This window comes from Thunnus albacares, chromosome 4, assembly GCF_914725855.1.
Source record: "Thunnus albacares chromosome 4, fThuAlb1.1, whole genome shotgun sequence".
In the NCBI taxonomy this organism is placed as follows: Eukaryota; Metazoa; Chordata; class Actinopteri; order Scombriformes; family Scombridae; genus Thunnus; species Thunnus albacares.
In genome coordinates, this window is record NC_058109.1 from 23,290,120 (window position 1) to 23,304,907 (window position 14,788).

The following is a 14,788-nucleotide window of genomic DNA, read 5'->3' on the forward strand; positions in this document are numbered from 1 at the left end:
AAAAGTGGTGTATGATTTTTCTCAGTACTTTCCAGTTCTATTAGAAATGTAAATATATAGAGGAAGAGTAGGGAAAAAGTACTGGTTAGGTTTAAATGAATACAGCCACAACAGATGCAAAACAGCAATTTTCAAGCCACGTGTGGTCATACGACCAATGTGATCTTTAGAATCAGATCCCAAAACCCACATCGAAATAATACGTAGCTGTAGCCATGGGTTGTGTAAGGGGCTGCAGCTTATTAACAGTGAGACTGGCCTAATATTTAGCATAAGGGTAGGCTTTGAATCAGTGTGCAGCTTGTGAGGGCCTCTCCATGTGACCAATCAGCCTGTCAGCCTCAGGGCACACACACACACACACACACACACACACACACACACACACACACACACACACACACACACACAAACACAAACAGACACATACACATGGACACACACAATACGGTTAAACCTAGTAACCCCCCACCATTGCTGTATGCAGTCTGCCAAATAGCAGGAATACCAGGGGTCTCCACGGGATCAACACACATACACAACCCTCACACCCCACATTGCTTGGAGCAGCATCAACGTTTGGCTGTACGGAGGAACAGCCACAGGCACACACATACACACACCTACATACAGACACACAAAAAAATACACACACATAACCGGAAAATAGCTGAAATTCCAACGTGGCACCCGGACTGAGCAGCAGCAGATGCAGGGGGAATGTTAAATACACAGATGTTGGAGGAAGAGAAAAGCAAAAAGAGAGTGGGAAAAGAGCAAAAAGAGAGATGGAAAGGAGAAGACAAACACTTGTCAGTCAGTAAGTTGTATTCTTTGTTGCCTTATCTGTATAGATTATGACGTGAACAAACCTACTGTAACAGCTGCAATAGCTGACCTGTTCAATACATTTTATTGTGTCCTTTGCCCCCCCTGCGCCCGCCTCTCCTCTGCTCTCCTTCCCTCCCCCAATGTGCAACACAGGGAAACACACACTCTGCAACTGTCTCAGCATTGATCTGAGCTGGAGGGGGTCTGTGTGTTGGGGTTTGTCCTCTTGGCTGGAGTGGGGTTTCGTTTAGAGGACTTATCGATCCCTTTTAGTCTGTGTGTGCCTCTGTGCGTGCGTGTGTGTGTGAGAGTGTGTGAGTGTGAGCATGCATGTGGGTTTGCCCCCAGCAGAGAAATTATCAGAGAGTGTCTCTGGAAAAGAACATGATGCATAAAGAAAGGAGAACGAAAACAGAGCAGGAAAAAAAGAAAGAGGAAGGGAGACAAAAGGGGAAACAAAAGGTGACTGTAGAGGAGGTCATGGTTTACAGGAAGTCAGAGAAAGACAGAGGAAGACAGAGATAGAGAGAGAGAGAGAGATAGAGAGAGAGAGAGAGAGAGAGAGAGAAGATGAGCAGAAGAGGAAAAAGTCCAGTCCTTCTCAACAGTTTTGGTAATACTGGAAGATCCAGTCTATCAGACGATCAGATGGTGTTTCCTCTGCAGTGATGGGCTAACAAAAACTCCAAAAAGGTGGTAACCAAACCTTTTATGTCTGCTGCTTGTCTATACATAAGATTACATTAACCTTAAAATAAATCTAAATTAATCTAAATAACCTGAACCTAAATCTAAATCTACGTAACATTAAATAAATTCAATGTTATGTAAACATGACAAGCTGTAAAGGTCTATGTGACAATTTGTGTTTTGGGCTATTAAAACAGATCTCCATCGATCAGGTGATGCCAACCAGTTACAGACTTTCACATAAGATACACCTGGGTTTTCTTGCTCCTGCTCCTCAGCAAGCCACCCAGCTCCTCTGAGATGCACTGAAGGGATTGGAACATCCTCAGTGACGGTTGGTCTCTGACAATTTTTTAAGTCACAGGTTGGAAGAGGACGCGAGGAGGCATTAACAGCTAAATAACAAGGACACTCTGCCTCCACAGAATTTGTGAGTGTGTGGTTTATGATTAGCTAGCAGTTCAGTGAATCCTTCTTCCCCACAGGGAAACAGACCTCTCTCTCTCTCTGTCTCTCTCTCTCTCACCAAAATCTGCCAGATAAATTATACAAGAACACACCATGCTGCTAAAGCTGATGAGCTCCAGTGCATATTTGGATGCACCATATGTATCTGTGATGGAGTGAGTGGGAGAGAAAAAGAGAGAGACAGACACACAGTAGAGGAAGAGAAAGAGAGCAAGATCAGCCATCTTTGGTGAGAGAGAATCCCTGTTTGGGCAAGGTTATACACAGCAAGCTACTGCAAAATAGTCAGAGCACAAAATCCCCACCTGGCCATTTCTGGCTAAATTTGAAGTTACACACACAGTCTCATATGACCTCAAGGGTAACAGAATGAGCATGTTAATGAAATGTACAAGATATATAATTGGATCGAGCTGTTTCATTAGATCAAACTGAGAAGCAGTAAGTGAGATGTGAAGTCTTTGAGATATGCTTAAATGTAGGTCAGTACTTTACAGACTGGAACATACCAACATGACCTCACTACCCCTTTCAGCCATCCTTGTGTTTCATTTTCTTTGCCTGCCTCTACTTCTCTTTTCCCAGGAAGGAAGTCACCAGCAACCAAAAGGTTCTATGCTATTTAGACAGCTAAATAAAGAAAGTGTGCTTCTGCATATTTACATCTTACTTGGAAAAATTAAAATATTTGCTGTCTTTGGCAAAACTGATAAGATTGTGCACAACGACATCAGTTGTTACAGCACAGTGTGGTAGTGAATTATGAGTGCTTGTGACATACTTGAGTAGATGGTCCTTAGTGCTGCGTGTCTTGGTGAGGAACCTCTCTGCCAGCTTCTCCAGGTTGCGGCTGTAGTCCATCTCAATCTCTGCCTTCTTTCTGAAGAAGTCCTGCAAGTCCTGAAGCAGCTGCACCCTCAGTTCACACTGCTGGTCCAGACACTTGAGCTGCTCCACCAGCTGGGCGCGGATCTCTGCGGGGGTGGAAGGAAGAGTGACAGAGAGATAGAGATGAGTTTAACTTCATCATGGCAACCACAATCCAGGTGTTAGACACACTGAAGCCACAGAGGACGTCTTACACAGAATGTTTGTTCCCCTGCACTTCTAAAATCAAAGGCCTCTTTCCTGTAAAAAATGCTAACTACATCCAATTATCCATACAACTAGGATGTAAGCTGCATACATTACAGTCGAAGATGCAGTGCTATTATTAAGATACATGCCACAACAATGTGTAAGATATTAACGTCTTAAGCTCCAGTGAAAACACCTGGCAGAGCTGTAACACATCAGCCTGGAGTATTGGCTGGAATCCATTCCCCTCCCACCATGTATGTACATTACCACATTTTTATGCATGTATGTGCACAATCATCTATCCTCTTCCACACACAGAGATCTCCAGAGGCAGCCATTTATCCCAGCTTATCACTTTTCATTTTCCTCCTGCCTCCTTCCCCTCTCCCTCCTCCATGCTGCTCTCCAGTCTGGCCTCAAATTAATAGAGTGCACTCAGTACAGACACACTCAGTAACCATATTCAATCACTGGCTACAAAAAGTCCACTGGAGAGTCTTGCCCACTGCAGTTATAGAGGAGGACACACAAAGAGTCCACACGCACGCACTCACACGTACTTACACACACACACACCAAGGACACACACACACACACGACGATGATAAGCTGGATCAGTGCTGACAGCTGACAGATTAATGCTATGCTCTCATAGCTGCCTGCCAATGCTGAGTACGCCGCACATACATCCTTTTAAAGAGTTAACAACACAAACACACAATTCTCCGATCTGTAACCTGTGCAGCTGCATCATGGCTCTATTTTAGGCTGGTGTACCACAGCTGTCCTACCTTTACAACGCTGGCTGTAGAGGAAGCGGATGGTTTTGGCCTCCATCCTGGCTTCAGTGCAGTATAGACTACCCTCACACACATACACTTATTAAAACACACACACGGGCTGGCAGAGAGTCAGTTGTCTGTCGAGCCGACAGCGACTGTTGATGCTGCCTTTGTGTTTTACAGCTGAGGGTGCAGTTTCTCATTACGACAAAGAGAAGTGGGATATCTAAATGTGTCTGTGACCACCCCGCTCCTCCCCCTCGTCTCCCACTTCTCTCTCTCTCTCCCTCTGTCATAAACACAGACCTAAACATGGTGCTACTAGCCCATGCCAGTGTCCCTCTCACAGTCATTCTTCGCTGATTAAAAGGCCAGAGCGGAGGAGTTTTTGGCGTTGTGACGCTATGGCACAAAACACACACATACGCAACAAATAAATGCATACACACAGTCTGTGTCTGAGCTAATGACCTGTTGTGGATATTTGCTTTGACAACATGTGTTATTGTCTCGTGGTCTGTGTGTATATGTATGTGTGTGTGTACACGTGTTTGTGTATAATTTGCACAGCGCTGTCAAATGACTCAGTTTCCTGCCTCTCAAGGCTGCGGCACGAAAGCCCCGAGATGGCGGCCTTATAATTAGCCGGCCTGAGACGGCAACACACACACACCACATGCACAAACACCTCAACTGAAAACAAGCGCTCCCAAGATGGTGATAGAAGGCATAAGGTGATCAGTGTGGAAATGGCTTGAGGGGTGTAGGATACACAGAGCAGAAGAGGTGACAGCTGTCCCATGTGACCTCTGTGTTTAGAAAGCAGGTTTAATGGGGGTAAAATTAATCTAATAGAGAAGCTGTGCCCTAAGCCCCGAAACCCCTCTCGGGCCCCTAACAGTCACATTAGGATGAAGAGTGATTCTGACAGCACGCTCCATTTACAAAATATATGGCTGTGTGACTCAACCAAAGCTAACCTTGAGCTCTTCACACCATACCCTGTTGATATTGGCTGCTAAACTGGATTTCCTTGAAGGATTTCTAAAAAAAAAAATTAAGTCTTTTAATCTTTGTCCATCTAGACACTGTTATCGCCAACAGGAGAGGAGTGTTAGCTGAGAGACAGGGAGCTTGGTACAGCAAAGAGGAGAGAAACTGTCAGAAAAGATCGATGTAGGTCTTCCTCTCAGTCTCGTCCCTCTGTAATGGTCATCATCCAGTGAGCCAGTGAGAAGTGGGATGTGAACTGGAATGTGACGCCTCCAAACCCCCCCCCCCCCCCTCCAGACAGCCCAGTCACATTTTCCAGGCAGATGAGAGCAGGTCTTGTAATCAGGCTCTGGGATTCTACTTTACTGATGCTCTCCATTCTCTTTTCCCTTCCTCCTCCTCCTCCTCCTCCTCCTCCTCCTCCTCCTCCACTTTCTCTGTCTGTAGTGCTGAGGGGCTGTCTGGCTCTGTCTGCACTGGCCTCACATTTTTCACCAGTTCCACCAACACCACAATCAAACATAAAACTATTGGCAATAGGAGATGGTTGCTAATCTTTGGAGCATGTCCCTGTACTTATCTACATATAGAGGGCACGCACGTGATGTCACAGTACACTAAAATCACCATGGTCACTCGTAACAACATCTGCCATACTTCACATGGAAAGAAACTGATCAAGCTGACAAATCCAGCTTTCAAGTAAAACCTACGTGCCTACAGGCTTTATTTAGTGTAATGGTACATCCTTGGTGTAAAACTACATACAGTATAATTAGATACATACATGTGCACATACAGTATGTGTCATTAAACTCTATTTCTGGCTATAATTCAATATCCACAGACAACTGACAGTGACTGTATGTTGCACGGATCACTGTTGATGTTGATACTAATGTCCTTTACTTTTTCAAGAACTTTGTTTTTATCGCAGCTCACTACCCATTCATAGCAGCCACCTGTTTGTTTTGCATGCATCAGTGTAGGTGAGGGGGGTGATATTATGCCGGCGTGTATCCTGCATATATCTGAGTTTACAAATGAGCATGAAATGGCAGGGATCTGAGGAGATGTTTTTTTCCCCTCAAACCATTTCACCCAAAACTGCTCCTCCCTATCATCCATTATTGATTAGTTTGCTTATTCTGACCCAGAGGAAGGAAGACTAAAATAGAGAGTTGATGGATTGAGACAGAGTAACCACACTATAATGGCATTTCCACCATGGTCAATGCCTGCTGGGGTTTTTTGGGGGGGGTTTTTGCAGTGGGCTGAGGGTGAAGGCAGCTGCCTCAAATCAAACCAGTCTGACAAGTCATCACATTCAAAACGTGTGGATAGATAATCACAAGGAAATGTAACTGGAAAAGGAAATAATGCCACAGCCAAAAATAGCAAAACCAGTCACATAATCCTTGAGTCCCATTTTGCCAATGCATAAAGTGAAGCCCACAACTCATGTTTTTCCTGCAATAACCTTTTGTAGTGAAAGTTAGTTTTTGCAGGAAATACAGCACCAGCTTCAGGCTGTTTTTTTGGTAGCTGACAGAAGTGATGGTTGCCCTGGATGCTCTTCTGAGCTGGCCTAGATACAGGAGTCACACATACTGCTGCGAGTACTCATTATACCTGAGAATACCCTGGGCTATGGGCACAACACACACACACACTCTTATAGTGATGTGACACAGAAAGTCCAAGCTGTCACTCTGAGCTGTTTTGATGGCAGCTATCCAGCCCAGTCTTGGAAGCCCCACCCTAGATCTGTCTTCCTCTATTACTGGATTTGATGGTAGAGACACACACACACACACATGTATATGCATGCACATGCATGGCAACTGTTTACAAGTAGACATGATGGATATTCGAGAAAAAGCTTGAACTAGCTGGATGGAGTGGGTGAAGGAGGGCACAAACTACAGAGGAACAATAAACTGAAAGACTTTTGATAACAAGGCTGTTCATTTAAAAGATAATTCCAGTTTATTGCAACATGGGTTTTGTGTTCACAGTTTCAACCATCATTCCTGTCTGTAATAATAAGCCTTTAAAACAGCTTTCTTGTGCCATGACATGACCTCTCAGGCGCACTCACATTCACATTTTACCTCCTCGGGAAATGGTTTAACTGACTGGGTAAACTGTTGGCTTGTTTACTTGTTTTTTTGTCTGACTACTCATGCTTCTGTACAATGTTATCTTAACTGATTGAAATGATGGCCACAGCTACAAATTAACACCCAAGTTAAAAAAAAACCAAAAAAAAAAACAGGATTATCCTTTAAAACCAAGCCTCTCTGCCAGCGCTGGGGTGAGTGCCCAAAACCTGTGCCAGGTAATCAGTGAAAGCAGCGGGAAAACAAGAACACACATACACCAGTTAACTACTTCCGTGAAATCCAAGACACCCAACCAGGAGATCTAGCTAGTGGCGAGGTAGAATATTACCCATTCTTCTTATTTCATTTGTGTGTGTGTGTGTGAGCACGCGCACATGATGTGTTTATGCAGTAAGGCCTGGTCTTTGTTGCTCCAGGGGCTGATACTGCAGTACAGAGCGGCAGAGAGGAGGGAGGGGAGCAGAAGAGGGTGGTAATGGTTTTGAGTTGTACCACTGTGAGCTCATACTATTGTCCTCAGAAGAATGAAAGAAGCAGAAAGAAAAGGAGAAAGAACAGAGAGCAGTGTAAAGAGTGAGTAAAGGAGGTGGGGGGGCACTGCGTCATTCTGAATAATATGTCCATTCATCCCAGTACACACAGGAAGAGAGGACAGAGAGACAGGAAGTCAGTCGGACCAGTTCATTGCCAGCAGGGAGCACACGGGAGGGGAAGGTCATACTAAAACAACTACAGGAAGCGTGTGTGTGTGTGTGTGTGTGTGTGTGTGTGTGTGTGTGTGTGTGTGTGTGTGTGTGTGTGTGTGTAAAGACGGAGTGCTGCAGGATGGGGGGTTGGCCTGAGGTGTGTGTGAGTGTGTGTGTATATCTCCAAATGAAAGGGCTTGAAGAAAAACAGGCAGCTGTGGAGTTCACCAATATAACCCTCCAAACCTGAAACCAGGCAGGAAAAGAGAGCAGAGGGAGAGAGGCTGGAAAGGAGAAACTGGGCCAGGGGTTTGCAGGTTGAAGAGGGGGAGAGTGTGTGTGTGTGTGTGTATGGATGGTGGGGCTACGGGACGTGATTTTCAGGCAGTTGTATAGGTCGGTAGTCTGAAGCCTCAGGTTGCAGGTAGTATTTCCTAATAAGATTCTTCAGCAGGGTGGAATCTATTAGTTCCAGACATGCCTGCCTAACACTGCTTCAACATACACACACACACACACACACACACACACACACACACACACACACACACACACATACACATACACACACACACACACACGCATGCACAAGTGAGTGAGGAGGGGAGTAGAGGAAGAGATAGAATTACAGTACAGTAAGTGTTGGAGGGAAAACTATTGCTGGAATGGAAATATTCCAGCCAATGTCTTTTCCTTGGGTCTGGACCTTTCCTCTGAAAACAAACACACACACGGACACACACTAAAACTTATATAGGCATTTCCTCTCTCACCCAGAGCCTGAAACCTTTAGGAAAAGCAGTGTCGTCTTTAGACGGCAACTTAACAAGCTTAGTGACTTTTAGACATGGAAAACCCGGCTAAAGCCAAACCACGGCAGACCTGCTCTGTGTGGCAGAGGAGGGGAGAGCTAAAAAGACGAGCAGAGAGCAGAGGGTTTTAGAGAAATAAGGGCTCCTCTGTGCTACAGCTGGGCATAAATAAGTAAAGGAGGAGTCAAAGTTATTTAGTCTTTCTGGTACTTTAAAAGTTTCACTTTTGACCCGAGACAATAATGGAGAACAGAGTACTAAGGGATGCTTTCAGTCAGGCAAGGAAGCAAGCCTCTGACCATTCAGCTTTCAGTTGTCTCTCTCACACACACACACACACACACACACACACACACACACACACACACACACACACACAAACAAACAAACAAACACTCCACATGCAGTAATTAAACCAATGACGATGAAGGAAATGCAAAATGGTTTGTGAAAACAGATATAAAAGATCACAATATGAGTTTCAGGAAATGAGATTAGACATCAAATCAGAAATGTTCCAACTATTTCAAGAGACAGACTTCCTAAAAATGTTAAAATATTTTGGGGCCTACTAATAAATCTTGTTCCCCTCCCCCCAAAGTATAAGCTAAGTGTGGGAATCACTATTTCTTGTCCATGTTGGACACTTCATGATAGCAATGAGGACAGAGTGAGGAGGCCGGGTGAGCGGAGACAGAGAAAAGGAGGTGACAGGGAGGGAGAGGGGGAGTTATTGTGGGGGTGGGGTACTCAGTGGGGGTACATTCCTCCGCACTACTCCGCACCTCTCCGTCCAGATCAGGAAGTCATTAACCCTTTACTAGTTAGAGAGGTGCTTTATCTGCAGCTGGAAGAGCACAGCAACAGGAAAGGGAGAGGAAGATGAGAAGTGTGTGTGTGTGTGAGAATGTTGATGTGTGTGAATGTGTTGATGCATCTGTGGCCCACAGTCGGACCCATGTGGGCTCTCGTTGGGGTTCCTTGCACTAGTTGAGCTGGGAGCACAGGTCAGGGGTCAGGGGTCGCAAAGCTACTGGAGGAGGTCAGTCTCCCATGTCAACCAACTGGTGGAAAACATCAACAACAATAGAACTAGAAGTAGTTTCAACTATTCCTGCAGCCTGAGTGTAGTTTTCTACCAAATCACCATCTCTTCTGGTATAAATATCATCACTCTTTCCAGGAATGTAATCTAAGTAAAACACTTACCCCTCCTGACACCCTCTCCAGCCATCACATTGTTGCAGTTTCATTTGGCAGACGCTTTTATCCAAAGCGACGTACACATGAGAGTTAATACAACACACAATACATCACACGCTCTGATTCCTGTCGTATGGTGGCAGAGGGTTTGCAGGGTTGGGGATTGGGGGTGGGGTGGGGTTCCCTATGCATAATGAAAAAGGCCGCTTATCAAAAGTTAACTAGCTCCTCACCCATTTACAGCCTCAGTCTGCTCTACTAACCCAGTCTGGAAAAGGCACTCATGGGGTGTGTGTAGGGGGAGGGGGTGCGTCTCACACAGATGCAGGGACTGTAGATGGATTCAAGGACTTCAAATGAAATTAGGGCTACAACTAATGATTATTTTCATTATGAATCAATCTGTCGACTATGTGTCAACCAATAAATGAAACATTTAGTCTATAAAATTCCGGAAAATAGGGATTGTTTATGAGAAAAAAGAGATTTATGACAATATAAAACTGAGAAATGTAGCAAATCCTCACATTTGAGAAGCTGGAACCAGAGAATGTTTCACATTTTCCCTCTTAGATCACATAAACAACTAACCAATAGTCAAAATTGTTTTTCAGTGTATTTAGTAATCAATTAGTTGACTAATGTTTCTGCACAAATTGAGATCACATTATTTTACAATTCATCGGCATGATTTGAAACAGCCCCTCCCAAACTGCAGGCTTCTAGGCTAATGTGTGTGTGTGTCTGCGTATTCCACCCTCAAGGGTACCATCCACCTGGTGTCACCTCTATTTCCTGTCTCTGCCGGACACAGCCATCTGGGCTTCAGTCTGTTCCAACAGGCTTCATTTCTGTCTCTCTCTCTCCATCTCATTTGCTGTGCCCCTCTCTCTCTCTCTTTCTCTCTCTCTCTCTCACACACACACACACACACATACACACACACACACACACACACACACAGTTCGCAGTACGGATGCAAACCATGACCGTGTAGTGATCTACGCCATCTGTCTGAGAAAGTACGGAGAGGTAAGAGACAAAAACGTGCACACATATTATACCATCCTGGACCAGCAGGAGAGACAATATTAATCTGAGCTGTCCCACTGTGTTTGTGTGTATGTATATGTGTGTGTATGCACTCTTTCCAGTGTTTCCAAATGGCCAGTGCATAACACCCCTCTTAATCAGCTTAGCAGCAAGTCAGGGGATTTGACTAATCCACAACACAAGCATGGGAAGGAGCCTGCTGAGTGTGTGTCTGTCTGTCTGACTGACAGACAGTGTGCGTAGTAAGTTAAGCCAACCTCAACAGTGTTAGACAGCAGTCTCTCTAAGCATCAAGCATTACGAGAATCATCCAAGACATGGGACTACTTTCAAATAGCAACGGATGGGTGTGAACCTCTTTCATGTGCAGACAAATCATCTGGTGGGTAAAGGGTCATTCACATCTTTATTAACACTTGTCATAATTCCAGCGAATGAGTGATGGTGTGTAACTCCCTACATCTAGATTAAAAAGTCCCTCAGTCATCCCCTCTATTTTTCTTCCCCTCATCTTTCTGTCTCTCCGCTGTCAGAATTAGATCGGTCAGCACCAATGATTCATGGGGACCTTGAGGGCTGTGTGTGCATGCATTTAAAGCCCACTTCCCCGGGGAAGCGTCAGCGGTCTGAAGCCTAACACAGTGTGTAATAGCCTCCCTTTATCATCTAATAGTTGTGCAGGACAGCTTCAGTCACACAGAAAACTGTACACACACACCCACAAAAACGTCTCTCTCCCCAGTGGGAGAGAGATGCATGTGTACGTGACAACTGAACTGGCATGTGTGTCCTTATGCAGCAAACCCTTATCACTGCATTCCAAGAGACATCAGTGGCACGCCGAAAATGGCCGAGGGAAAACGGTAGAGATGGAGATAGAGGGTATAGTGAGAGTTGAGAGGAGGGGGCGGGCAGCGGCAGCGCGAGTTAAAGGCTGTATCTGCTGATGGCTGCCGATCCTTATCTGAGTGCCAGTGGAAGGCAGCGAGGCTGGGGGGGGGGAAGAGCAGGGGAATATGTTCCATCAGACAAAGGATGAGACCCAGAACAGCAGTCGATAACATGAGATACTATCACCGCATCCAGCTCGAGGTCATGTTGTCGCTGTCATCAGGTACAACCTTCTTCCCAGACATGGGAGGAGAGGACTGAGGAGAGACTTTTATGGGGCATGCGCACAAGAAATAGTGATGCAGTGAAAGGAGTGCCAAGCACATGCAGATGTATCTGACTTTAATATAGTCAGCGTGTGTCCAGAAATGTGTACCTGTGTGTTTTGAATCCTGTGAATCCAGACATACTGTCTGTCTCATCTTGCATGAACTCATTTAACATCTGCTGCTACCGCTTTCTTGAGGAAGATTAAAAGATAATTGGAGAACAATTGTATCACTGTTGAAACTATTAGGCAATTAATTAGTTCAACAACAGAAACTCGACAAACAATTTTGATAATTGATTATTTGGTTAGGGTTGATTTATCAATCAATCTTTTCTGTGTTTCACATCACTGCACGTTCAATATCTTCAGGTTTTGACTGTTGGTGACAGACACAAAAAACACATACCTACAGTATTGACTTGTAAAAACTTGCTTGTGTGTGATAGGAAAGTACAAGTTGTACAATAAAGCTAAGCTTATGCTGGAGATAAAAGCTGCAGGTCATAATTAGAGTAACAGTGAGTGTAGTAGGTGAGAACCAAACAGGTACAGTGTTTGGTTGTCATTCCTTCGTCACTGAAGGCAGAAAGAGCTGAATCAGGATCAGCCTATGCAGCAACTGCAATCCCCCCCCCCTCCTCCTCCACTAACCCGCTGTTCCAGAGGTATAACTCATTCTCATGCCTGCTAATGTGTGTATGTGTGCACATGTTTGCACACCATGGAGAAGTGGCCTTGCTGTGTAATGAGTCCTGCACAGGCACAGCTCAGAGAGCCAGGGTTTCCAGCAGTGACAGGCTAGCCAATGAAATATGGCCACCATTTCAACCAGGCGACAGTCTCTCACAACAACCCTCGGAGATATACCAAGCCTGGGTACAGCTAAGATGAGCAAACAAGATCACAGCCCCACCCTATCTAACCCCCGCCACATGGAGAATTTAGTGCTGCGGTATATACTATCACTGAGAACTGCAGAGCTAATAGAGCCATAAGTATGATTTCAGTGCTACTATGCAGTTTACTCATTTACTTTTTCCACAGTGAAGATCACATTCAGCCTGCTAGTTAAATTCTTCCTCGCTTGCAATCCCACCCGCTCACATACCCACCCAGGCATCTGTCTGACTGCTGCAGAGACATGGGGGGGGGGGGGGGCAGGGGGAGAGAAAGTGGGCCAAGCTGCATGAAGTGGCTCCCAGGGAGGAGGACAACGCAACACTTCAGCACAACAAACCCCTGCAATAGAAATTTGTTGAACTACACAAGGGACTCGGCTGGGAAAAAACTCTTTCTGCTCTACTTTCTTTTACTCTCTCTCTCTCTCTCTGCAGCACTTTTGGGTCTTTACTCTTCAGCTGTTTTTACATTTAGTTCCTTTTTGTCTTTTACAAAACAACCATACTCTCTTGAGGTGAACCAACAAGAGGAGCAAGAAAAGAGGCCTAATGTTTATCTTGCTGTCACTTTGTCTTCTTTCTGATGGCATCTTTAACACCAAGCAAAAAGTCATTAACTGGCTGAGTTAGAGCATGTTATGAGCTCTATTGGTCAACAACAAAAACTTCCATCATTGACAAGAAGGCCTGACTATAATTTCCCTTTCATTCCACTAGAATAGAATAAAAGTGCTGCGTGAAACTTACACTTTCACTTCCAAGTTGGACAATTACATGAATTGAATTTCTTCACATACGCTTTATCAAATTTACAAACACTCACTAAGAGGTAATAAATAAAATGTACAATAAATTTTAGATGATTTTGTTGTTGTCATGTGAGGGCATAATGAGATGCATGCAGCATCAAGTGGGTTGCATTATCCAATCAGCAATAAAGACTTTTTACGGACTGCAGATACATACACCTCTACTGGTTTAGTTTACGGTTAATTTAATACTGCAGCTACTGTTTAAAGTCGCTTTCTCTCATTCACCTTCAAATACGGAGACTGGGTCCTTCATTTTTACTACTGAGAGGGGTCTTAAGCTGTGATGATCACATTCAACAGGACATAATGTGATCACAGTAATCCTCAGACAAAAGTAATTACTAGAGGAAGTGTCACAGGTGTAGCTGTATATAACAGCAACTAATATACAGTAGTGACACACTGTCTTGGGATACAGAGATATCATGGGTCATCACGTTTGGTGCAATGGAGTCCACATGAGATTAATATGTATGCTTGGTATAAAAAAGGGGGTAAGCATGAAAGAGAACTGAGGTCATTGTTCAGTTCAGCACACTCTTAGGTTAAAGCCTGCTTTCTATCCTGACTCTTTTCATTGGAGCTTAGCCCTTTAATGAATATTTTGGGCTTCAAGTCACAGTAGGAAAAGTAGGAAAATGAGCTTATAGAAAATGCATAAGACAGCTCATTTCATTTCAGCAGGCTTAATAACAGTAACAGTACAACAGATTACACTCATCAGTGTCTGCATGCTAGTTGGACAAACTAATTTCAAACCAATTATTTATATATATTTTTTTAAAATTAAATGATACGTCCCTGCATAATAGGTGTACCAAAGTGAATAATATGACCAAAATCTATTGTTTAAATTGGGCTGAGCAGCTGCCCGAGTGAAGCAGGGTTGAGAATTAGCGCACCACGGTGTTTTTTAAATCCTCTAACAGGATGAGCTGCAGCATAGACACACACTATTAAACTTCATGAGGTTGTATCAGAGATTACCTCTTCGCTTAGCAGCCTGACATCACTGAAATAAAAGAAAAGCACAGGGCCTGGAACTTGCATAAAGACCTGGCCTGCAGTGTAAAAAAACAGGATATCGTTACACTTTTCACACTACTTTACAGCTTGGTATTCTGCGACAGCATGAAGCCAGTAAAATGTCGGTAAAAAGTACAAAACCAGACATGAGGTTTGGCTTGTGTT

General features: G+C 44.3%; 1 protein-coding gene across 4 annotated transcripts in view; it reads right to left on the reverse strand.

The window, feature by feature from the left end:
• The window catches only part of srgap2 (SLIT-ROBO Rho GTPase activating protein 2), a 53,660-nt gene that overhangs the window by 20,186 nt on the left and 18,686 nt on the right, over positions 1–14,788 (reverse strand). For 3 of the 4 annotated variants that reach the window (XM_044348232.1, XM_044348233.1, XM_044348235.1), the window contains one exon: positions 2,771–2,963. In XM_044348232.1, coding sequence (XP_044204167.1) covers positions 2,771–2,963 — 193 coding nt within the window. Of the gene's footprint in view, positions 1–2,770; positions 2,964–3,860; positions 3,951–14,788 lie in introns of those variants that run through there. The other variant, XM_044348234.1, reaches the window with a different exon arrangement.